The 25521-nt window shown below is 39.4% G+C and overlaps 1 protein-coding gene across 1 annotated transcript in view; it reads right to left on the reverse strand.

Moving 5' to 3' along the window:
- The window catches only part of Ar (androgen receptor), a 174237-nt gene that overhangs the window by 8762 nt on the left and 139954 nt on the right, over positions 1-25521 (reverse strand). The window contains exon 4 of the mRNA XM_042694946.1: positions 4657-4944. Within this exon, the coding sequence (XP_042550880.1) occupies positions 4657-4944 (288 nt within the window). The remainder of the gene's footprint in view (positions 1-4656; positions 4945-25521) is intronic.

The raw sequence follows: 25521 nt of genomic DNA on the forward strand, positions 1-25521 counted from the left end.
GAATGCTTCTTTGAATTTAAATCAAGCTTCTCACTTTCCCATCGATGACCTCATTTAACCCTCACCATAACCTCAGAGGTTATGTGACACTTATTTTTATCAACAGGGAACCTGAGGATTAGAACAGTGAGCTGCCTTGTCTGATGTCATAAAATCAACATGCACTAAAGTGGTTCTTGAATCCAGGTATTTTGATTCTTTGCTTTAGCACCTTTTTAATTTCACCACTGAAAGTCACAGTTCAGGAGCAACAAAGTCACAAGCTTTCCTTTGGATATAGGCTCAGATCTAAAAGTTGCCGCTATCTAATGATCTGCTTTGTTGGTCCCTGTCTACCTACATAGCTGTATTCCCCTTTGCTTTTAGATCTCAAGTCTCCCAGTCATCAAGGGTTCTAAAATCTCCCATTGCACTATCCTTAGTTGAAGTCCCAAGCCTCTGCAACCCACCTTCACTATACTGACATGTTAACAGACTGCCTGGAGCCTCAGACCCCAGAATATTTCCTTCCTGTAGCCTTTTTATAGTACAGGATGTCTGGAACTGACCCTTCCTAGTAGGACATAAGAAATAGGGTCCACATGAGTAGTATCCAAAGATCACCTGAGGAATAGGCCTGCAAGTTTGAAAAATGGATCTCTGTACTGGGAGACAGTGGGTAGAAAAGAAAAAAATGCTTTCGATGATAAGCCTTGGTTTTCTAATGGAGTATGTCAATATAAAGGTATATTGATACATCTAGGATAATCTTAGCAGATGAGCAGAATAGCTCAATATCGATGTATATATGACCATATAAGATGATGCTCAGCAAAATGAACTCCAAGACATTAACACAAGAGGTTTTTCTTTGTTGTTGTTGTTTTTTTTTAACGTATTATGTGATTTCTTGTTTCTTTGTGTTTTCTTCCCCCTATGGTATGTCCCCTGTTGTCACTGTAGTTGATTTTGGTACCCTGGTATTGTATATACATTTATTTGAATTAGGGGAGGGAAGGGGAACAACAGAATGGTAAGACAAAAGACAAGGAGGGAACCAATGCAACAGCAATATTCACAAGACAATATGTTGGAAATGATCTGTACAACTTGGGGGGGCTGGGGGAGGGAAAATAGGAGAAAAATGAGGGGAGGAGTAACAAGTTTGACAAAAATGTACTTATTACCTTACTTATGTAACTGTAATCCCTCTGTACATCACCTTGACAATAAAAAATAAAGGTATACTGAGGAAACAGGATGCAACTGAACAGGAATAGAGATGCTTCCTCAACTTTGACGTACCAGAGAACTAACACAGAGGTGAAAAAAGGGAAATATTAGTCTTGTTGTGGTACTAATGGACAGTCCTTAGTGGTGCTTAACACTCAAGCCTAAGAAGTGCACATATGGCTAGTATGTATAACTGGCTTATTCACAGAGTAGATATGTCTAATCTGATTGTAATACATAACTGCTTTTGAATATCCAGCTTTTTGGCTAGCATGGTTAGCAAGGGATAACTAGAAGAAATAGCAGCCTCAGTACTACAGATTTCCTCAGGAATTCACTCATTAACGACTTATCTGTCACTGAAGTCATTCTAAGATTTTGAAACACATCCAACAGGTTAGAGGGAGCAGAAGTATTTTCTTTGCTTTCTTACTACAATCTAATCAACATCCTATTAGTAATTTGCTATGGAAACTTGTAGTTTCATGTCTGGGAGAGAAGGCTCAAAGCAAGGTTAGTTTGAAAATTTTTGTTGCTCTAGTGAGCCTGCTACCCAAAGTCTTTAAAGAAGACAAGTCAACGTTGGGATCTATTTGTGAACTCTAGGATTAGTTTGAGATTTGTGAGAGTGGTAATTTAGAACTCATTTCATTATAGGAACCTAACATTTACCTACCATGCATCAGGTACAATACTGGGTACTCTATACATAATTTCTGTATTGATTACAACAAATGAAGAAAGACAGGCACAAAGAAGACGTGATTTATCTAAGGTAACATAACCATTTGTTGAGTGAGGACACCAAATTAGATACATGTGATTCTAAATACACAGTGTACATGCCATCTGCTCATCTGCCTCCAGTTATTGGTTATAATTTATTAATGTGCCAGATACCCTGAGGCAATTTTCAGATATTATTACCATTATGGAAAACTTACAACAAAATTTATCTGACTAGGTTCTTGGCGCAGTGCCTTGGACAGGACAGTCACTCAAGTCTTTCAAATGAGCAAAATCACTTGAGCTAGTTGGTGATTATTGATGGTATGAATACTAGTTTTTATAAATGCACTAATCAACTTTTTACTGAAGCTATTCTTCTAAGCTACTCAGTCAGAAATCATTTACTCTGGCAAGCTAGATGGTGAACTAATTTTAACTTGTGGATTTGTTAATATAAAGAAATGAATTCCCATTTTGGGGGTAGGCCAGTGATTCTCCAGTCATATAAATTCTGCCATGATGATTGGTAAAACCACCCAATTAAATATAAAAGGTTCTGAGTTTGAGTGCCATTTCCATTTGTTGAATCACCAATGGATCAAGTTCATTAATTTTTTTGAGCTGTGGTATGGAAACAGAAATAATAATCCTTACAATTTACAGGACTGCTTTGAGATCTATGTATATATAAAGGTCGGTATCCAAAAGGAGGTCTGTTAAGTATTTGGAAACTGCTTGGGAAAATTAAACTTTGAATCTCTATCCAGCACATTGCACCAAACCATCCAGCTGAAGAAGTGATAAGAATTACAACAGGTTTTTATTCCTTTTTGTGTGAACTCTATTTTGGCACAGTACATGTGCAGCTAGAGTCCTTGGGCCTTCTTCCCAGTGATCTTACTGGCTAGTCAACCTCAGCTCCCTAAGCTGGAAAAATATTTGGGATGGTCTAGTAGCAGCCATGGGACCTTGTGAATTTGAAATAACAACAACAAAAGGCTTGATAGTCAACATGAATATCTTCAAAAGCAGCAAACCTACCATATGGCCCAAGTGATCCTCAATGAATTTTTCAGCCCTTAAAGTAGGCAAGCTAGGAGTTACAGAACTCAACGTCACAATAGACTATAGTGAGAGTAGAAAGAGGATGGGATTTGGAATCAGGAGGGGGCCTGGGCTCAGATTCTAGAAATGCTACTTTCTGGCTGTGTCATGGTGAACCAATCATACCTCTTCTGAGAATGTCAATAGCTTTGTAAAATAAGAGAAAAGAGCTTGTACTTCATAGGATTCTTATGAGAATGAACTAAGGTAATATCTAGAGAGCTGCTCTTTTTACTATGAATAAAAATATCCATCTGAATAGCAATTATTATTAGAAGGCAGGTTAATCTGTGACTCAACAGAAGGAGATTTAGGTTGTCGATCTTTCAAAAGACTCTTTGAATCATATAATCTCAGGATTAGGAGACTCTTTAAAGAGCATATGCTTCACTGGTTTTCAAACTGCATTCCCTAGAACCACATGACTATGCAAAAGTGACCTGGGACTTACCTGGGGTGGTGAGGAAGAGGCTGAGCTGATGATGCCCAGACCAAACACTCTGGCTTTAAATCAATCAGTTCCACTTGTACCCGTGTACAATGCTTTTAAGAAACAAAAGCATTTGGCTACTAAAAGAAAGTTTGTGCATCTGTAGAGGATCTCTAAAGCTGTTCTGTTTTAATAAGCACACATGTGTAAACAACAGATGACTAAGGAAGGAAGTTCTCTATCACTGCAGGTAGCCAAGAAGATGTTAGACAATCAGTCAGTTGCCATCTAACTTTTGCTCCCATTATGATTCCTAAGGTTGTTTAAAAAACAATGGAGCAAAATTGAAAAAACTGTCTATTTAGTCCAAAACATCCTTCACATATATAGATGAAGAAACAGACACAGAGGGTAAAGTGCTTACATAATGAGTTACCAGTAGAAGTAAGACTAGAACTCAATTGTGATCACTCCCAGCTCATGTTCTTTCCACCATACTGTATTGTAAGTATTCCTGTAGTACAGCTTCTAAAGTGATAGTGAAGACAGAATGTCAATCAGGCTCAGGATTATTTTGGGGGTAACCCTTTGTGTACACATGTAGAACAATATCATAAGGCACATGTCTATAGGTATGTAATTATGGGGAAATTTTCTCAGCAGGAAGTTGAATGAGACTGTATCAATTAATGTACCTGGTATAGTCTGGTACAAAATAAATGCTGATAAACAACTTTAGGCATGGTAGCAGTAGCTCATGCCTGTAATCCTAGTTTCTCAGGAGTCTGAGGTCTGAGGATTAGAGTTTGAAGCCAGCCTGAGCAGGAAAGTCTATGACATCTTCAGTTAACCAGTAGAAACATCCACAACTGGCACTGTGGCTTAAGTGGTAAAAAAAAATGCTCAGGGACAGGTCCCAGGCCTTGAGTTCAAGCACCAGGACTGGTACACAAAATTATTTTAGAAAATGCTGTGTATCAATGTGTGCCATTGCAGATACTATCATGCTGTTTTTCCTTATTCTCTGTATCTCAAAGCCCCTCAGCATTTAAAGATAATAGTAATTCTTTCCCCATAAGGTTATAGTGAAGACTGCATAAGCTAATGAGTACCTGGGTTCATAGGAACATTTACTAAATATGACATCCTTTATCCCACACTCTCCTTTTCCTTTTCCTTACCTGGCAAGGCCTTGGCCCACTTGACTACATGTACAAGTTGTCTTTCTCCCAGCTCATTCAGGCTAGAGAGCAAGGCTGCAAAGGAGTCGGGCTGGTTATTGTCATGTCCGGCACACACCACACCTGGCTCAATGGCTTCCAAGACATTCAGAAAGATGGGCTGACACTCATAGCCTTCAATGTGTGACACTGTCATCTTCTGGGATGGGTCTTCTGTGGGGCTGCTGGCACTGGAACTCTCTCCTTCCTCCTGTAGTTTTAGATTGCCAAGTTTCTTCAGTTTACGGGCTATTGAGAGAGAAGAGAATCTTGAATTTATCATCAGTGGCCCCAAACACACAGAAGCAGCAGGTTAGGAAAATGGTTTGCCTGCTCATGGGCTGTAAGATCCTTAAATGCAAATGCTTATTCAGATTCAACATCCCAAATCTCTGCTAAGCCCAAAGTTTCAAACCTGTTTTCTTCCCTGATACTCATGCCAGAGTAACTGGTATACACTTGGATTATATTATGTCTCAATGAAGCCTTCAGAACGAATATTTGGGACACTTAATTCATTTATAAAGATCTTCATAATTCATTAAGTAGTGCAACAGACCCTTTGTTTGAGCTATATTTAAGAGTGAAGAAAGGACATAGTCTGGTACAAGATAAATGATCATAAATTTCTATAAAATGACAACTTGGTAGATGTTAGACTACAAGCATCAAACAAAGATGGAGGGTGGGTCCATAATCACTCTGCCTATGTGGAGTTAGAAGATGCTTTACATCAAAGGTACAATTTGCCCTACTTTTTGCAGACTGATGAGGATTTCACAAGGTAGAGATGGGTAGAAAGGGTATTAACATAAGCACTGAGAAGTGTTCTGGGGATCAATCAGAGATCAATGTGAATGAAGTGCACATTGTATATAAGGGGTAATTTATTGTTTTTTAATGAGATTTAAAAAAGATGAACTCTGATTTTAAATGGGCAGATATATCATAGTAAGAAGTTAAGGCTCTATCTTACAAGTGGCAGACAAATATTGATATCAAGAATGTGATGTAAATGTGTTCATGTCTAGTAGATTGTTAGGAAAAGAGATCAGAGAAAGACTAGATTTACTTTCTGAGCACCAAAGAAGTACCAAAACGTATAGGTACTTAGAATACTTGGATTTTTAATAGTTACATCTCTCACATTACTGTGGATGATATAAAAGTAGGTACACAACAGTTGAGAAAGTAAGCATGAGATGGGAATGAGGTTTAAACAAATAGCCTTGAATGCACTTTGTATCCCCATACTACATATCATCACACTTTGGGCACAATTAACAGGGATTTTCTTATATTGTATTTCCTACTGAGCACTATCAATAGTTTTATATGTTGGGGCTGGGAAGGTGGCTCAGCGGTAGAGTGCTTGCCTTGCATGCCTGAGGCCCTGGGTTCGATTCCTCAGCACCACATAAGCAAAAAGAAAAATGCCGGAAGTGGCACTGTGGCTCAAGTGGTAGAGCACTAGCTTTGAGCTGAAGAGCTGAGGGACAGCGCCCAGGTCCAGAGTGCAGGCCCCGTGACCGGACCCCCCCCCCCCCAAAAAAAAAGAGTTTTATATGTTGTCAGGATTATACCCATAGTTAAACATGCACTAAAACACATTTTCTCCATTGGAAAGGGTATAGGGGGAATGTGAAGACATGACAGAGTGTCTTTACCACTACCATTTGTCTATAAAATGAAAATGATGCATAAAAGGGAGCCATTAGAAAGGTTACTAAAAATAACATTCTACACTATCACAAGAATTCCCAAATCAAACAGTATTATCTTCCTAAAATATAATGTTTGTGTTTGATTTAATCTGTCTATCTTTCCCTCTTCTTTGTATCTGTCTCTGTCTCTATTTCTATCACACACACAGAATTTTGAGGTCTTTGGGCATTCCAACGTCTACTTCATAGTATTTTCCCTTAGCATTTATATCAACAGAAATATAAATAATTGAAATGGTCATACTCTGATGTCTAGAATAGGCACATGCATGGGGTCTAGATCATACACCATTTTTTCTTTATCCTCTTAAAAAGTAATAAGAAATAAAAGAGCTATAAAACAAAGAGCAATTGATTTTTCAATTTCAATAGATGGATACAACTAAATGTACAGATCATCTGTTTCTGGCTCTTGTAGAAAAAGTTACATATCTGAACCTACCTTTCAGCTCCAAATGGAAAAAAGAAGCCCCACAGTGCAAACTCCAATCATAGTCATCACTCAGTTAATCAATGCAACAATGAATGAGGAAAATGGTGGAATTAGGGAGGGTACAAGAGGAGCACAGAGGAGGAACTAAGGGGAAAAATAACAAGAAAGCCTGAGAAAGCAATCCTGAAGACAAGACTTTCTCCATTGATCATTTCTGTAGGGGCTGGCTGGTCAGTATCAATAGCTGCACACTCACTGCTAACTTCAATCTCCCACCAAGGACTTAGGCTGGGAGGCATGGTATGGGGAGAGTTCCATCTTTTCCTAGAGCTAGAGGCTTGGGGTATACCATCAGCTTGTTATCTGGTAAATTCATTCATTTCTTGAATGCAGCTTCACAATCTTGTAATGGCTATCAGATCTGGTTCTAATGCCATTCCTACAGATAAGACCTCAACCTCTCTACCACTAGTACTTTCTTGTCTTGAGCATAGGAGTTGCCAGACCATGCAAGTACCCCTTATAACCAAGTATGCGACAGAGTTGTAATTACCCTTGTGCCTGAGTAACTGAGACAGGTAAGAGTAACTATCATTTTTTCAGGGCTACCTATGGCTCTCCATTCAAAAGCACCTTACATTATTTAATTCTACTGTACTCTCTCAGGGGCTAGGGATCTTTCCTATCTCTGGTTTGCAAATGAGCAGACATAACACAGTTATCAGAAAAGAGAAGCCAATAAGTACAGCCTGCTGTACATACTACAAGGTCCATGTTCTATTTTATGATGCCTTATCAAAGTGTCTAAAGCACTAGATCTTACAGTTTTAGCCTTAAAGCAGAATTAAGAGGAGATGGGTGAAGTTGGAGCATTATCTTCCCCACTTGGCATCTTTACTCTAGACTCTAAACTTTAGTTGTTGGTACCTCATCCAGAAAGGAATAGACAAGAAGCTATAATACAATTGTCACTTGCCTAAATAGTAACAGATTTAGTGTACTGCTATGGCATAAAGACTAACAGCATGAGAAAACAGGAAGAATCTGTAGAAATCTTTTTTTGTTGTTCACCTGAGGGTCCTAGCCAGGTTGAAATACCTTTAGGGGCTACACAGGTAACAAAGAATGAAGATGTTTGTGGTGTTGTTGTTGTTGTAAGGTGATTCATCCCAGAAGCCACATTTTGGAATATGAAATATTGGAGCCTTTATTATACAGTTAGCAGGCTGCAGGCACAGCTAGGAAACATGCTGGAGAAGAAAGAAAGAACAAAAACAGTACCAACAAGCCAATTCAGCTCTGATGGACAGCTGAATTAGGACGCCATGATGACCAGAGACAAACCAGGAGACAGGACACAGGACTCCATCAAGGAGACATGGCGCCCCAGCACCTAGGCTGTTCCATGCCTAAATAGGGTCTGGGCAGGGGGCAGGGTCACAGGACACTCCCAGTCCCAGTCCCAGGTTCAGCAACCTATCAGCTAAGTGCCCATCCCTCTCTCCAGGGATGCAGGAATGCCTGAGGGGGCATTCACCTGAAGGGGGTAATCACCCTTCCCCTACCATGAAGACAAGATTTCAGACCTACTCAGACATACTCAGGTACTAGCAGAACTTTTCCATCTAGGGAAGATAGGCCTTAACCTTCCATATAGGGTATGCTTAGAGGCTACTCAGAGGCTGGTGATTCAAGCCATTTAGGGAGCTAATCAATGCAGCATCAGAGCATTCAGCTTTCCTAAGACTATGACATCTGCATTTCTCTAAAGCAGAGCCTTCCTAGCTCACCCCTTTGAACCAGGCATCTACACTTCAAAGGATGGCTTGCCTTACCTGGAGGCCTTGGGGCTGAGTGGGAACTCCCATCTCCTGCCTAGGCACCAGGATGGTGGCTAGGTATCTGCATTTCAAAGGATGGCTTGTCTCACCTCTAGGCCTTTGAGCTAGGTGAAGACCCACCTCCCCCATCTTCTGCATAAGCACCAGTGTGGCTGCAAGAAAATATTTAGGCTCAGTCACCTTACTTGTGTGTGTGTGTGTGTGTGTGTGTGTGTGTGTACTGTGTATGTGTGTAGATGGTTAGTACTCTGTGTAGTGAATTGGAATGAGTGTCTTATTGCCTTCCTACCTCTTCTGAAACTCATATTCTAAAGTTGAATCCAATCCTTAGTCACCATTTTGGGACTTGTGAGGTGACCCCAACCTTTCAAATAAAAGATGAAAAGATGTATCGGGGCTGAACTCAGAGAGGATGAAGTAACCTAGTATCAGAACTGGGATTAGAATCAGAATACTTATTTTAACTTCATTAGTTCTCTCTTTAACTTATTCCTGTCCTAACCCAGTTATATGCCTTTCTGAGCTCCTTTTCAAACCTGCACTGTCTAATTATACAATAGCCACTAAGCCATGTGTGGCTATTTAAATTTAAATGATTTGAGCTGGGAATGTGGCTTAGTGGTAGAGTGCTTGCCTAGTATGCATGAAGTCCTGGGTTCTATTCCTCAGTACCACATAAACAGAAAAAGCTGGAAGTCTTGCTGTAGCTCAAGTGGTAGAGTGCTAGCCTTGAGCCCAGGACCTGGGTTCAAGCCCCAGGAAGTCCCCCAAAAAACAAAAGAAAAAATTAAATGATTTAAAACATAAGAAAGTTAAAAACAGACTCCCTTAGTTCACTGGACATATTGCTAGTATTCACGAGCCACATGCAGCCAGTGGCTGCTAAATTAGACAACAAAGATAAAAAACATTTTAATCATCTCACAAAGTTCTATGCTTTGAATATAGACTGCTCTCTGGGGCAGCTGTTTCATTTGCCATACCATTCTCAAGCTATTGATGAAGAAGAAAAGAACCCCAAATGAATTATATACAGATGGATCAATTGGCTTTTTTTTCAAAAGGTGGAAGAACACACAGAGCAATTGGTGGTGCTGGCTAGATCTGTGAGATCTAGATAGATCCATCTATCACTTCCCTCTCCCACCAATGACTCCGATCTCTGTGGGGTGATGATTTGTGGACCTAAGCAAACTCATTATAAATAAGATCAATGTGTACAGAGACTGTGGGGAGAATCTTTCAAGATGAAATAATTCCTCCCTCTTTCTGTACAGTGACAATGAGAATTTACCTGGCTTTTTCACCTTTTCCTAGACCTACAAGACATCAGCTTGCCTCCAGGGCTTGGGTAATGTGCTGTCCCTGTGGCCACAGGGGCTTACACCGCACCAGGTGTTCTGGCCTCTGCCTAAAGAGGGTGACTGTACTGAACATAATTGAAATTAGATTCCATTCATTCTGTCGAGGGATCCTCTGTTCTGTCTCTGTGGCAGAGGGCAGCATATAGCTAGACGACTTAGAATGCTGGAAAATGAGACTTGCTAGTCTCAGCTGTTACTCAATGCCCAAGGCCTTGTTTTCATCCATGAAGGCTTCCCCCATTCTCCTCCCTTCCCCTGCACCTGAGCCCCAGAGTCAAATGTAACTCTTCTGTGTGAAGTACAGGCCACTATGTCAAGGCAGAAGCTCATGGCTTACTTAAACAGAGGAATGAAGCTATAGGAGAGGGCGGTAGTGCAGGTGGATGGTTATCTAATGATGTGTTAGCTACCTTTCATCTCTTCCGTGCCTTTTCATCTTTGGTCAGAGCAGAAAAGACCTTTGAAGATACTTCCCCATTCTTAGCTGCTCTTCAGGGGCCCAATCTACCTAGATCCTAAAGGAAACTCATTTCTCAGTACTGGGGCACTAGACTTCTGTGGAGGCTCTCTCTATAGCTCCAGGGAGTCTTCAAATTGGGATTCATGGTGTGTTCTTAAGGAGCAGATGTGATTAATCTGTAACTCCTCTTGGCCCTGTGACTGTCTGGCACTGTCCCAACCTCATTCTTCCTTCCTACTCAAGATGTATGCCTTCTCATCCATGGGTAATGAAGAGGTGTAGATCAGTTGTAAAGTTTTCAGAGCCTTAGAAAGTTTGAGCCTCTCTGCTAAAAGTCAAAGGTGTTTCTTTTCCTCATATGTTATCATGGGATCACATCCTGGGGGAGAATGATTTCGAAGCTGGCCCTCAATATTTCTCAGATCCTCAACTATATAGAATTTCTTCCAGTTATGCAATCAAGCATTGATGTAGATGTTGTGAAAGACTGGGGCAGATATAATTAAGTCCCAATTCAGATGAATTTTAAGGCTAATTAGCCTTGATAGGCCTGGCTTAATCACAAGAGCTGGGGTCTTTCCACAAAGACATTCATCTAGTGAGAAATTCATCATAAGGAAGAGTCTCTTTTTGATAGCTTTGGAGGTATTAGGATTCACATAGCAAAGAAAGGACATCCTCCAGGAGTTGAGAGGGGCTATTAGCTGATAACCAGGAAACAAGAATGGGAAAATTAATCCGAAAACCACAGAGAACTGTATCCTGCCATAATCATGCAAAGTTGGCAAAGGAAGATTGTGTGGATTAAAGACAGTCTGGCCAATGTGCTGATTTCATTCTTATGAATTGCTGAATAGAGAATCTAGTTCACTATGCTAGACTTCTATCTAGCAGATCTATAAGCTGATTCTTGTATATAGCTGGAAACTTGATTGATTTCATTCAATGTGTTGATTTTATTCTTATGAGATGCGGAATTGAGAATCTAGTTCACTATGGTAGACTTCTAACTAGCAGATCTCATTCTTGGATATGGTTGGAAATTTCTAAATTTATGAGATATGTTATATAGCAATAGAACAACAATATACTTTCTTTACAGAAAGTTAGGTTTTACTCAGGAGGCTGAGATCTGAAAATTGTGGTTTAAAATCATCTCTGGCACATCTCTAATTTATCACCAAAGAGTCAGAAGTAAAGCTCAAGTAGTAGAACACTGGCTTTGAGCAAAAAGCTAATAAGAGAGAGCAACCTGGCTCTGGCTCTGAGTTCACACCCCAGTACTGGCACAGGGGGAGGGGAGAGAAAGAGAGAGAGAGAGACAGAGAGAGAGACAGAGAGAGACAGAGAGAGAGACAGAGAGAGACACACAGAGACACAGAGAGACACAGAGAGAGACAGAGAGACAGAGAGAGACAGAGAGAGACACAGAGAGACACAGAGAGAGGCAAGAGGAGAGGGGGAGAGAGAGAGAGAGATAGAGAGAGAGAGAGAGAGAGAGAGAGAGAGGAGGTTTCAGAATCAGGCAATCTTGGGTTTAAATCCCAGCTCTGCCAATTATTAGCTTAATAACTTTGCTTCCCTACATTCAGTTTTCTCATTTATAAAAGGAGGGTGTTGCCTTCTATTTATTAGGTCACTCCTGAGGTCTAAATCAAAGAATTACTGGCACAAAGTAGTTCTCCTAATGGTTTCTTCAGTCTACATCCATTCCTAAAGAGTAAAGAATATATTGGCAGCAAACAATCTAACCCAGCAGGTGATAGCAGGATTGCTAAGGGATGAGGATACAGCAGGGGATGAAAAGATAAGAAATTATGACATTAGTAACTGAGTTACATAAGCACATGGCTACCTGAAGAACTAAAGTCAGATCTTAGATGTAATTTTATGTGTGAATTATTTTTACTGGTATGTATTAAATTGATCACAGAAGAGGTTATATCATGGTAGTTAAATGTAATTTTAAATGCTAAGTAAACATAAAGGTATGTTTGGTGCAAGACTACAAGCTATCTGTGAAGCCAGACTAGACTAGAGTTATGGGAATGCATATGTGTTTGTGTGTGTGTGTGTGTGTGTGTGCACATGCAATGCTTCCAATATTATAATGCTTAAATCTAAAGGTCATGAACTCATATATCTTTCTAAGTCAGGGACCGAGATTAATGAGTAAAAATAAAAAAAAACAAAAACAGAAACAGAAAAAAAAATTCTTGAAGAATGTAAAAAAGAAGAGCCAGAAAAGTGATTGTGATTGATTTCCTGCCCAGGGCATGACTATGTAAATCCTTCCCCTTACCCTCCCATCTCCCGCAATAGTGGTATGGACAAACATAATCATACACTTTAATTTTGACCTGGGAATCAAATGTCTGGTCCCTAGCTTCAATTAGGACATCTGTATTTCTTTCTACTAGGAAGATTCCCTAGCTAGAGTTAGGGAATGTCACTTTATAGTTTTAGGATTAAAATGTCAGAGTACTAAATTATGAGCCAGGGTTGCTTCTAATGAATCATGGGAATGTCCCTTTCCTTTCCAGATGTTAATTTCTTCACACATGTGGAAAAATGAACAATTATAAGCAGTGCTCTGGAGTTAGATTGTCTTATTTATAATCCTGGCTCTATCACTGACTAGCTGTGTGATTTTAGACAATGTTCAACCTTCTTGTACCTCAATTAATTCATTTGTAAATGAGAATATCAGTTCCTGATTCATCAGATTGTTTCAAGGACTATAGATACTGCAGTGTTGTAGAATAAAAGGCAAATTCTATACTATCAAAGAATTCTTAATTATGGTGGAAAATGCACTCAATTTTAGGAATCAAAATTCATTAATGAAGTTCTAAAACATTCTTCACAAAAAGGGCCTGTGATGTTTCATCACCATGGTTTTATGTGATGGGTGACCTTCCTTGATTTCTTTTATACATCAGTTTTCTCATTGGTATAATGGTGATGATATGACCTAATTACTATACAAGACTGTTTTTAGGAAGAAATAAGGTAAGAGATAGTGAATCTTGTGCAAGTGGATGCTAATGGGAAGGTTGTGATATTCTCCATCGACTATCTAGGCAAATAAACATTCTGAAAAACTATATTGTGGTAAAATATGGCCTTTCATTTTGGACATCTGGCATGAAGCCAAATATTGAAGGTCAAATAAACAAGTTTCAGAAATCCTAAGATAATAACAGGATTTACTTCACAGGGTGGTTGTGATTTTTCCCAACAGAAATGTCTGTAAAAATACTCAGCACAGAATAAGTTCTGTAGACCAATCAATAATAGCTATCACTATTGCTAATTACTAATTGCCCTTGTTGCTCCACTTTCAAGCTCTTTATGTCAAGTATGTGGACTTTTTTATGCCAAACCTAATTAATAAAATAGCATTTACACCAGAACTAATAGGAGAATCAAGAATGAGGAAGATGTCCCAAGCAATCTCATAGAAGGCCCTACAAATTCCTTCAAGGGCCTCTGTGGGAAGGCAAAGGGGGCCCAAAGACATGACTCCAACCATGCTATGTCCTTTCAAACCAGAGCAGCAGTGGTTGATTCTATACCTACAGCTGGGATTCTGGCAGATTTTGTTGAAGATTCTACTTTCAGAAAAAAATAAAAGTTTTGGAGGCCTAAGATCATCTATCTCCTCCTTTCCTCTCCAAACCAATCCTTATTTTATGGATGAGGAGATTGAAGGCCAAAAATAATCCTGCCCAAGGCCACATAGCTAGAAAGTGGCAGGCATCCTTACTTCTAGGGTGGTACTACTCTGCTTTTCATGTGGTTAAGTAGCATGTTAATGAAGAGCAGGGTCAGTGGTGGGAGTTAGAGTTGGGTGGGGAAGGACTAGATCTGAGACAAAAGACAGGGAGCAGAGCCAGTCCTTGGCAGACATAAAATGAGACATGGGGCGGGGAGTGTGCAATCAAGTGGGATTAATAAGTACACTAAATTCCCTCAGGCAAGACGGCGCTTTGGTCCTCTCCCCCCACCCATCCCCATTCTCCTCCCAATCCCCATTCTAGGTCAGAGGACTAGCCGTGGGGAAGAATATCAAATTTTATCTTTCAAGGTTTATGTGGGACTATTTAGTCTAATGGTTTTTAGTTCATGGAGGAGTAAAAATAATTAATAATAGAAGGATATGCAATTTTGTGTTTCCTTGACAAAGCACAGGACCTGTCAGACATGATTTCCAAGTCTTCTTTCTTTGACTAAAGAGCCAGAAGAAATGGGTTCACTGTCTAAATGCCATTGTGAGTAAGGGGTGAAAGCCACTACCCAAACTGCTCCTATGAAATGGCAAAGCCTGGAAATGCTTTTGCATACCAAGCTTTTCCACTGGAAAAAGTAACTACATGAATTTAGAGCATACGTGCTTTTACAATTACATTTAAAGTGACATTAAAAACAAATGTGAAACAGTCTATGCTGAACAGGTCAGCATGACCTGGAAAGCAAATGAGAGAAAGAAGAAGAGGAAGAGTAAGAGTAAGAAGAGGAGGAGGAGGAGGAAGAGGAGGAAGAAGAAGAAGAAGGGGAGGAGAAGGAAAAATAAAGAAAAAAAGGAAAAGAAAAAAGGCCTAAGGTTAACAACATGAATTCTGTTAGTCTGTTGTAAATAAGAAAATACCATTGGTGTATTTATGGTTTTATTAAAGGAAAATTCACTAGCACAAATAACCAACATTTAAGCAAATAGAAAGCAGTTAAAAAATAAATTACATTAACCTTTCCAGCCACATTAGGGAACTTCTTGTTGGCCTGGAGATTAAAATTTTGCCTCAAGGAGGGGGAAATCCCCCTGATGAATTCCTTCCCTTTGGTGTTTTCCCAAACATTTCTAAGTCAAGGGAAAGATGGTATGTATGTTTGCACATGCGTGTGTGTGTGTGCATGCACATACGCGAGAGTGTATGTAGAGAGAATGGACAAGGAATACAGTGGGAAAGGCAGGCCCCAGGCAAGGCACAGATAACACTTTCCTATTTTTCTGCCATTGGCTTCACATACTGAACCTGCAGCAGAAGGAAACTGCTTTCAGTACAGAAGCCCTGAGGCAGAGGCAAAGTAGTACACTACAAATTCCAAGTGCCTCTTCTTTGACATCAGTGCAATTTTTGAAGCTAACTCAGGATGTGGCAGAGTGTGGGAGCACTAAGGCCAAAAGTAAGAGAGAAAGTCAGATCCACTTTTGTCCACAATCCTAACTCCACAAGATAATAAGAAAAGTAGGCACTGCGTCCCAGATTTTACTTTCTTCCTTGTGAAAAGCTGAAATGTGTGAGTTCCTGAAAACAGAGTCACTTTGACTTTGGAAAGAAGAGAACTGTCTGCTTCTCATCTCCTGTGTTTTAAGAGAGAGGTTGGCCGCTATCTCCTCCAGGAGAGGAAGAAAGCTGCTTCTTGTTTACTGAATAACTTCAGATCAGCTACTACTTCAGGTCAGTGATGAGGCCTGAGGCCAAGTGCTAGATCCTTGGCAGAGGTACTAAAGGATGGAAATTAGGTGAAAGATATCTGTGAATTGTCTAATAAACCAGTAAAAATGGCCACAAGAACTTCAGACAGATATAGTGACTGCTTGTCCAGGATAGCACCTCAAGTCTCATTGGCAAAGTTTCTTCTCAGCAGCTCACTGTGAAAAACAAACAACCTAGCCCATGCTTCTGTGTTTCTACCTGTCAGTGTCTCGCTGCATCACATATGATCACAAACAATCAACAAGTACTCTGCCAAAGCCAAGCTACATTACAGGAAACAATCACTATATTATGTACAACTATATGCATGGTCACTTCTCTGCTTCTAAGTTAGCTTTCATAACATCTTTGTGAGGTAGGGAGGGAACCACTGTTGGCCCCACTGGGAGAGAGTCATCAACCAAGGGAGTATTCTTCAACTCCAAGGTCAGAGTATGTGCTGAATTGCATAAGCTCTTAAGCTTCAGACTCAGAATTCTACAGTCTATGCACTATAGCCCTGATTTGTTTTGTACCAATACTGGAACTTGGACTCCAGGCCTGAGTGCTGTCTGTGAGCTTTTATACTCAAGGCTAGTGCTCAATAACTTGAGCCACAGTTCCACTTTTTTTTTTTTTTTTTGCTGGTTAATTGGAGATGTGAGTCTCACATAATTTCCTGCCTGGCCTGGCTTAGAACCATGATCCTTAGATTTCCATATCCTGAGTAGCTAGGATTATAGATGTGAGCCATGAGTATCCAGCTAGATTCTTTTTCTTCTTAGTTCCAAATGCTAGCTCAAGTTTTGTATAGATGCTTGGTGCTTACAAGGTTTTAATTACAGACTGCTAGAAGGTACCACAATATTTTTCAACAATTAATTCTCACTTCAGCTATGAAAGCTAATGGATTATTAAGTTAAGAAAAGAAGGCACTGGTATGACTGGGTTAATACATCAAAGAATTAGCATGGATTAACTGGACTCAGAGAATCAAATCTGATTCCAAAAGAAGTGATGCAAGGTAGTAATTTAATTTCCAGTTTGCTTCCTAGGTATCAGTTGTCATGGAGATATTATCTACAGCAGATAACCTGAAGGCTAGACTGGCATTTTTTTAATGGCCATGTAGTTTTCTTTTAGTTTTACTTCTAAGCACTATGATCTCAAAAGATATTCAAAAGTCATTATATGGGTATCTCAATCAAGTAAACTGTCTATGTATAAGTTCAGTAAAATAGCAAACTATTTCCAACTTTTATGGTTTTGTCATTTGTTTTATTTTTTGTGGTTCTAGGGATGGATCCAAAGGCTTTAAACATGCTTGACAAGTGCTCTACCACGGAGGTCCATCCCTAGCTTGCTTTTTGTGTGCATAAAAAAACACACCCTGTAATTTATAACAACAGGTAGTGTTCTTCTTAAATTAAATCCAAAGTAGAGGGCTGGGAAAGTGGCTCAGTGATAGAGAGCTTGCCTTGCATGCATGTGGTCCTAGGTTCGATTCCTCAGCACCGCATAAGCAGAAAAAAAAAGCTGGAGGTGGCACTGTGGCTCAAGTGGTAGAGTGCTAGTCTTGAGCTGAAGAGCTGAGGGACAGCGCCCAGGCCCAGAGTTCAGGCCCACGACCGGACCCAAAAAATAAAAATAAAATAAATCCAAAGTAGAAGGTTTACAAACAAGCAGCTATGTTATAATAAAAATGACACTTTTACCAGAATTATTATATTTATAGAATACTTGCTTTTTTTAAAAAAAATAGTTTTTTTATTGTAAAAATACTGAACAGAGGGGTTACAGTTACCTGAGCAAGGTAATGAGTACATTTCCTATCATGCATTGTTACCTCCTCCTTTGTTTTTCCCCTACCATCCCTTCCCTCCCACTTCCACAACTATACTCCACCTCTCCCCTACCCCCTCCTGCCTGAATTGTAAAGTTCATTTTTCAACATAGTGTCTTGTACATCTCATTGTTACAATGGGTCAACCTGTATCCCTATTTAAGCATTTTGTTTTTTCCCTTCCCTTCCCCAAGTTAGAGAAGTGTATATACAAGATGCAGGGCACCAACATCAAATACATGTGACGTGTGTGTGTGTGTGTGTGTGTGTGTGTGTGTGTGTATGAGATGGAATTCTATGCCTCCATCAGAAAGAATGATATCGCCCCATTTGTTAGGAAATGGAAAGACTTCGAAAAAATTATAATAAGTGAAGTAAGCCAGGCCCAAAGAAACATAGGTCCTATGGTTTCCCTTATTTGCAATAATTAGTATATGTCTGGGACAAGCAGAAAAGGTCAAAATCTATGTACATATGATCAGATAAGATGATGTTAAGTGAAATTAATCCCAAGATAGGGACACAAGTGGTTTTTTCTTTCTTGCTATTGTTCCTAATGTATTTATAATGTACCATGTGATTTTCTTTCTTTGTATGTTCCTCCCCCACAGTATAACCCCTGTTTATATTTGTTTTTATGTACACACACACACACACACACACACACACACACACACACACACACACACACACACTTCGTTTATTTTTGTCAGTCCTGGGGCATGAAATTTGGGCCTTGGTGTTGTCCCTCAGCTCTTCAGTTCAAGGCAAGTGCTTTACCACTTGGGCAACAGCGCCACTTCCCGTTTTCTGGTTTTTAATTGGAGATAGGAATCTCAAGGACGTTCCTGCCTGGGCTGGCTTTGAACCTCTATCCTCAGATCTCAGCCTCCTGAGTAGCTAGGATTATAGGCATCAGCCTCCCCCCCATACACAATTTTTATGTGCTGTGTATGCTTATTATTTTGCTCATTACTTTAAAAAATGTTGTCCATTACATGGTTTTGCTCTATCAAGGGCAAGACAAGGATTTTGGAGTGCTTACAATAAAAGTAAACAACAATACAATCCTTCTAATGCTATTACATTTTTAAAACTTAAAGATTTGAAGAAATTTTCCAAGAGAGACACTCATTTAAGAATTAGCTATAAAATACCATCAATTTTGATGATTGGAAAAGATTACTTACCTCTAATTATAGTTCCCCAAAAGCAAATGCTTAAATTTGGAGTACAGAATATATGTACTTTCCAAGATAATTTAGTTTGGAGGAATTAGAAGTATGTGGTCTCTCAATATATAAGTTCCATTGAAAACCACAACATGCGTGTAGCTAGCAGGAGAGGCTATGTAGACCATGGAAAAAGTATTTCAAGGGTTAATTCAAGGATGATTCAAAGACCAAAGAACCAAGGATCAAGAACTAAAAGCTATACTGTTACATCATAAAAAGGACCATCTGCCTTGATGCTCAGTAACTCAAAGGAAAACCAATACTCATGCCTAGAATAAGTAGAGGGGACCGTGATTATTTATTGTGTGCCTACTATGCATCAGCTTCCATGTACACTTACAGCAATTCTATAAGAAAGAGTTCATCATTCTCACAATATAGTTGGGAAAACAGTTTCAGAGATATGTAGGATTTGCCTGAGGTCAAGACAGTAAGTGACAGAGTCAGGACTAGAAACACATCTCTGTATCTGAACTGATCATGTTATTTACACTATACACCAAAACATTGTTTGAAAAAGCAAAAAGGGGCTGGATATATGGTCCAGTAGCAGAATGCTTGCCTGGCATGCATGTGGCCCTATTTCTATGACCATCATCATCATCATCATCATCAAGAACAACAACAACGGGCTGGGAAGTTGGCTCAGTGGTAGAGTGCTTGCCTTGCATGCATGAGGCCCTGGGATCGCTTCCTCAGCACCACAGAAGCAAAAAGAAAAAAGCCGGAAGTGGAGCTGTGGCTCAAGTGGTAGAGTGCTAGCCTTGAGCTGAAGAGCTGAGGGATAGCGCCCAGGCCCAGAGTTCAGGCCCCACAACCGGACCCTCCCCCCAAAAAAACAACAACAACTATAAAATCCTAAGTACTAGGTCATGCATTGTGAATGTTGATGCCAAAATTCAATGCTGCTTCTCTGAGCACTTCTTAGTTAAGCAGAGCTGTGTGAACATTCAGGTATCTGACAACTGTGTGGAAATGGCACTTCCCAGAACTGAGACTGATTGCTTGCATCTGCAACCTGAAAACCTTTATGACTCCAGTCTAAAGAGTCAAAGGAGAAACACACACAAAAAAAATCACATAGTACATTACAAGTACATTAAAAAGAACAAGAAAGATAAAATCTCGTGTCCCTATCTTGGGGTTTATTTTGCTTATCATCAGGTAATATGGTCATATGTACACAGCTTTTGACCTCTTCTGCTTGTCCTAGACATATACTAGTTATTGCACATAAGGGAAACCATGGGACCTATGTTTATTTGAGTTTGGCTTACTTCACTTAATATAGTTCTTTCCCCTTGGTACAACTCATGTTGTCACTGTATTTGATTCTGGTGCCCTGCATCTTGTATATACATTTTTCTAATTTGGGGAGGGGAAGGGAAAAAACAAAATGCTTAAATAGGGATAGAAGTTGACCCATTGTAACAATGAGATGTACAAGACGCTATGTTGAAAATGAACTTTACAACTTTGTAGGGGGTGGGGGAGAGGGAGGAGTTAGAGAAGTGGGGAGGAAAAGGATGGTAGGGGAAAAATAAAGGAAGTGGTAAAAACGCTCGATACGACTCATTACCTTGCTCATGTAACTGTAATCCCTCTGTATAGTATCTTTACAATAAAAAATATATATTAAGAACAAAAAAAAGTCAAAGGAAAAGAAATGAAATCCTAGTAACTAACCTAAACATTTTTATTTCTTTATAACATTTTGCTTCCTGTAAAGCAGGAAATAGAGGGGATGAAATTACTGTATGGTTTCTAGATCTCCTACTTTAGCAGATGATTATGTGGTTGCATCATGTTGGGGGTGTAGGTAGACTTGATGATGCAATAAGATGGTTAAAGTCTAGAGTAGAATTCCTAGATACCCATTTTTAATGGTCATTTTATGTGATGCTGACAATATGTATTAGAAATATACTCACTAATGCATCTTATCTAATTTTCCTAAATAATGATGTACACATTTGCAAAATAAATGATCTAGATGAGGCATATTGTCTGCCTACAAGATAAAGTATTTAATTGTATCTAAATTTTCTAAAGGTTATTATTCAAAACAGTGTTTTGGTAGAATGTACGCAGGTAACTGTGGAAATCCTGGGTTATAAAGTTCCTTGGTTCACTTTTTTTTTTTGGTCGTGGGGCTTGAACTCTGGGCTTGGGCAATAACCCTCAGCGCTTCAGCTCAAGGCAAGCACTCTATTGCTTGAGCCACAGCACCACTTCCGGTTTTCTAGTGGTTTATTGGAGATAAGAGTCTCATGGACTTTCTTGCCAAGGCTGTCTTTGAAATGTGATCCACAGATCTCAGCCTCCTGAGTAGCTAGGATTATAGGCGTGAGCCACTGGTGCCCAGCCCTCAGTTCACTTTATGTCAGAACTTGTCAGGCCCTATACTATGATATCAAGCATTGCATATCTTCCCCCAAAAGATTATAATATTCAAGTTTCCTTCTTTTATTTGATTATGGAAATTATTTTTCAGCTGGGAATATGGCTCAGTGGTAGAGTGCTTACCTAGCATGTATGAAGCCCTGAGTTTGATTCCTCAGTACCACATAAACAGAAAAAGGAGAAATGGCACTGTGGCTCAAATGGTAGAGTGCTAGCCTTAAAAAGCTCAGGGACAGTGCCCAGTCCCTGAGTTCAAGCCCCAGGACTGGAAAAAAATAAATTATTTTTCTTTCTTTTTTGTGGGCTAAATTCTGTGCTTTAAACTCTAGGCAGGTACTCTCACATTTGAGCCAAGAAATCATTTTATATAGAACATAATGGAAACATTTTTTTTTCAGAAGCCACATTGGGAAATGGTGTCCTAGACAAAGACATCTGGCTTTGGGGATTGAGATGGGCTCTTTATACAAGCCAGTTGCCTTGGTCGAGGTAAGAATTTCCTCATGTACATTATTAGTCCTATACGGATCAGTGGAAACAACTAAATTCAGGAGCCAGTGTTACATATTTAGCAAAACCTGATGTGAGAATTCTCTCTATTAAAAAACAAACAACCCCCCCCCCCCCAACCAAATTGTTTAAAATAGGGATACAGATGGACCAATTGCAACAATGAGATGTACAAGATGTTATGTTGAAAAACAAACTTTGGCGGGGGTGGGGGGTGGGGGGGTGGTTGGGAAGGGATGGGAAAGGGGAACAAAAGAGGAGGCAACAATGCTTGATAAGAATTGTACTCATTACCTTGCCCATGTAATTGTAACCCCTCTGTGTGGTATTTTCACAATAAAAATAAATAAATAAAAATCTAAGCCTTTCCAAAGTGCAACCTTCACGCTGCCATGAATTCTCTTTTAAAAAACCAAATATGAAAATGAACAAGAAGCTGGGTGGCTGTGTTTGTCTAGTGGTCATAAATCTTCAACTGCCTGAAGCCCAAACTTTTAAACTTAATAACCAATTACACTTTCAATGAGGATACAACTTTCCTTCCCAATTTTTCTCTCTCTGGCTATATTAAATTACTTGCTGTTCCTCAAATTTCATAGCATTTCTTTATGTCTCTGTACCTTTAATCAAACCGTGCTCTTTGCCTGGCATATGCTTTCCTTTCATATTACTTCCCATTAATTTCCTATTTGGTCGTTAAGGTTAAGATACTCATGATCACTGTCTTTTTTTTTTTTTGTTGGTATTAGGGCTTGAACTCAGGGCCTGGGCACTGTTGCTTAGCGTTATTTATTTATTCATTCATTCATTTATCATTCATTTCCATTTCTGGCATTTTGGTTGTTAATTAGATATGAGACTCATGGACTTTTCCCTCCCCAGGCTGTCTTCAGATCTCAGCTTCCTGAGAAGCTAGAATGACAGGCATGAGCTGTTGGAATCCAGCCTCCTTAAATAACTTGTAAAACAAAGATTATGTCTTATTTGTCTTTGCTTTCTCTAAATGCATAGATAGCATCTGCTAAATAGTTGGAACTCAACAAATACTTGCTAGATGATAGAGGATTTCAATGAAGGGAAAGATGAAAGCAACTGTTTCTTGAGTGACTGAAAGAATGTATGGGTATATGAATGAAAAATGCTGTAGAGCCAGGGTATGAATTATATTATAGCATTGGAATCACTTTCTTGCATCCAGGATATAAGATCTAGAAGTAGCAATGCTGAGATTCTCTTGAGCATGGTGAATGATTAAACACCTAGTATCAGGACTGGCTTCAACACTAGAAACTGCAAAGATAATCATGTAGTCCATGGTGGCATCAGACCATGATCAGAAGCTTCCTGAGCTATCATCCCAACTAGAGAAGTCATAGAGGCTATCAAAACTGCGACATGTTTTTATTCTTGATATATAGAGTTCAGTCTCCATCAGGAAAGAGACTTCTCAAATAATTTTTGAAGAAAATGTTTCACAGCTCAGATTTTCACATATCCTAGTGACCCATGCTTATTCCCCTCTTATGCAGACTGTCTGCCACTTTAATGTTGCAAAAGGCCTATAAAATTTAGTGATTCAGGAAGTGAAGGAGTTAACAGGGCAGTATTATTTACTAAAAGTAGAGAAATCGAGAATTGTAAAATACAAAAAGAAATAATGGTTAGGGGAGAATAGCCAGGCAAGTGGGAAGAAGAAAAGGGTCAGGAAGAAAATGACAGGATTGGTGATTCTTCTTCATTCTATCTTAGAAACTGGGACTATATCCTTGGAAAGGGCAGGAAAAAAAGAGATTTGATTTTTCATTCATTCTAATTGTGCACTGTGAAAAAGCTATTCATGGCAAGGCAGGGGGAGGTCCTTTTCTGGACAGTTATATTTATGTTTTCTTAAATGAAAAGTAGGCAAGGTATTTAAATTCTTGAAGCAATTAGCAATATGTGATTTTCAAAAACAGCTAGAAATGAATCACATAAAAAGAAGACCTAACTTTTCCCTGGACGTACAGTTGAGAGTCAGCAAGTGGTCTTTAGAGGCCCATCCTGAGAGTCTCACTACCCATTAGACCCTTTCAGAAGAAGATCTGCTAAGGAAAGAAGGAAGGAATTGGATAGGTAGGTAGGCATGGAAAGAAGGAAAAGGCATGGGATTGCATGAAATTGCAGAGCTTCTGCATGGCAAAGGACATAGCTAGCAAGATCAATAGAAAGCCCACAGATTGGGAGATCTTCACTAGCCATAAAACGGACAAGGGTTTCGTATCCAAAATATACTTGGAACTCAAAAAATTAAATCCCCAACAACAAATCCTCAAAGAAACAACTGCCCAATAAATAAGTGGGCTAAAGACTTAAAGAGAAACTTCTCTGAAGAAGAAAGAAGCATGGCCAATAGACACATGAAGAAATGCTCAACCTCTCTAGCCATAAAAGAAATGCAAATCAAAACAACATTGAGATACCACCTCACTCCAGTTAGAATGGCTAAAATCAAGAACTCTAATAACAACAGATGCTGGAGGGGATGTGGACAGAAGGGAACCTTACTGCATTGTTGGTGGGAGTGTAAACTTGTTCAACCACTTTGGAAAGCAGTATGGAGGTTCCTCAAAAGACTTCACATAGAGCTCCCCTATGACCCAGCAATCTCACTTTTGGGCATTTACCCAAATGTTTACAAACAAGACCACACTAAAGCTACCAGCATGACTATGTTTATTGCAGCATTATTTACTATAGCTAAGATATGGAACCAACCCAGATGCCCCTCAGTAGATGAATGGATCAAGAAAATGTGGTTTATATACACAATGGAATTCTATGCCTCCATCAGAAAGAATGACATTGCCCCATTTGTTAGGAAATGGAAAGGCTTGGAAAAAATTATATTGAGTGAAGTAAGCCAGGCCCAAAGAAACATAGGTCCCATGGTTTCTCTTATTTGCAATATCTAGTATATATCTGAGTCAAGCAGAAAAGGTCAGATAAGATGATGTTAGGGAAATGAACCCTAAGATATGTATTCAAATGTTTTTTTTTCTTTCACGGGATTGTTTCTAACACATTTATAAGATTATTTCTTTGTTGCTTTGCATGTCCCTCCCCCACAGTATAACCCCTGCTTTCACTGTATTTGATATCAGTATAATTTGTGGAGGGGAAGGGGAAAAACAAATCGTTTAAATAGGGATACAGGTGGACCCATTGCAACAATGAGATGTACAACTCGTTATGTAGAAAAACGAACTTTACAACTTTGATGGGGGGGAGGAGGATTGGGTGGCGGGAGAATGGGAAGGGATGAGAAGGGGAAACAAAGGAGAAGGCTACAATGCTTGACAAGAAATGTACTCATTATCTTGCCCATGTAATTGTAACCCTTCTGTACAGTATTTTCACAATAAAAAATATATAAAAAAGCAAGGAGGAAAAGGCAATAATGTACCAAGCATCTGTTAGTTGCGGAGCTCCCATCACCAGAGAATGCAATACAATAGAGCCAGTGTTGGGCCTTGATTTCAGATCCTTAGCTTTTT

Source organism: Dipodomys spectabilis, unplaced genomic scaffold, assembly GCF_019054845.1.
Source record: "Dipodomys spectabilis isolate Male_0828 unplaced genomic scaffold, ASM1905484v1 ptg000176l, whole genome shotgun sequence".
Classification (NCBI taxonomy): Eukaryota; Metazoa; Chordata; class Mammalia; order Rodentia; family Heteromyidae; genus Dipodomys; species Dipodomys spectabilis.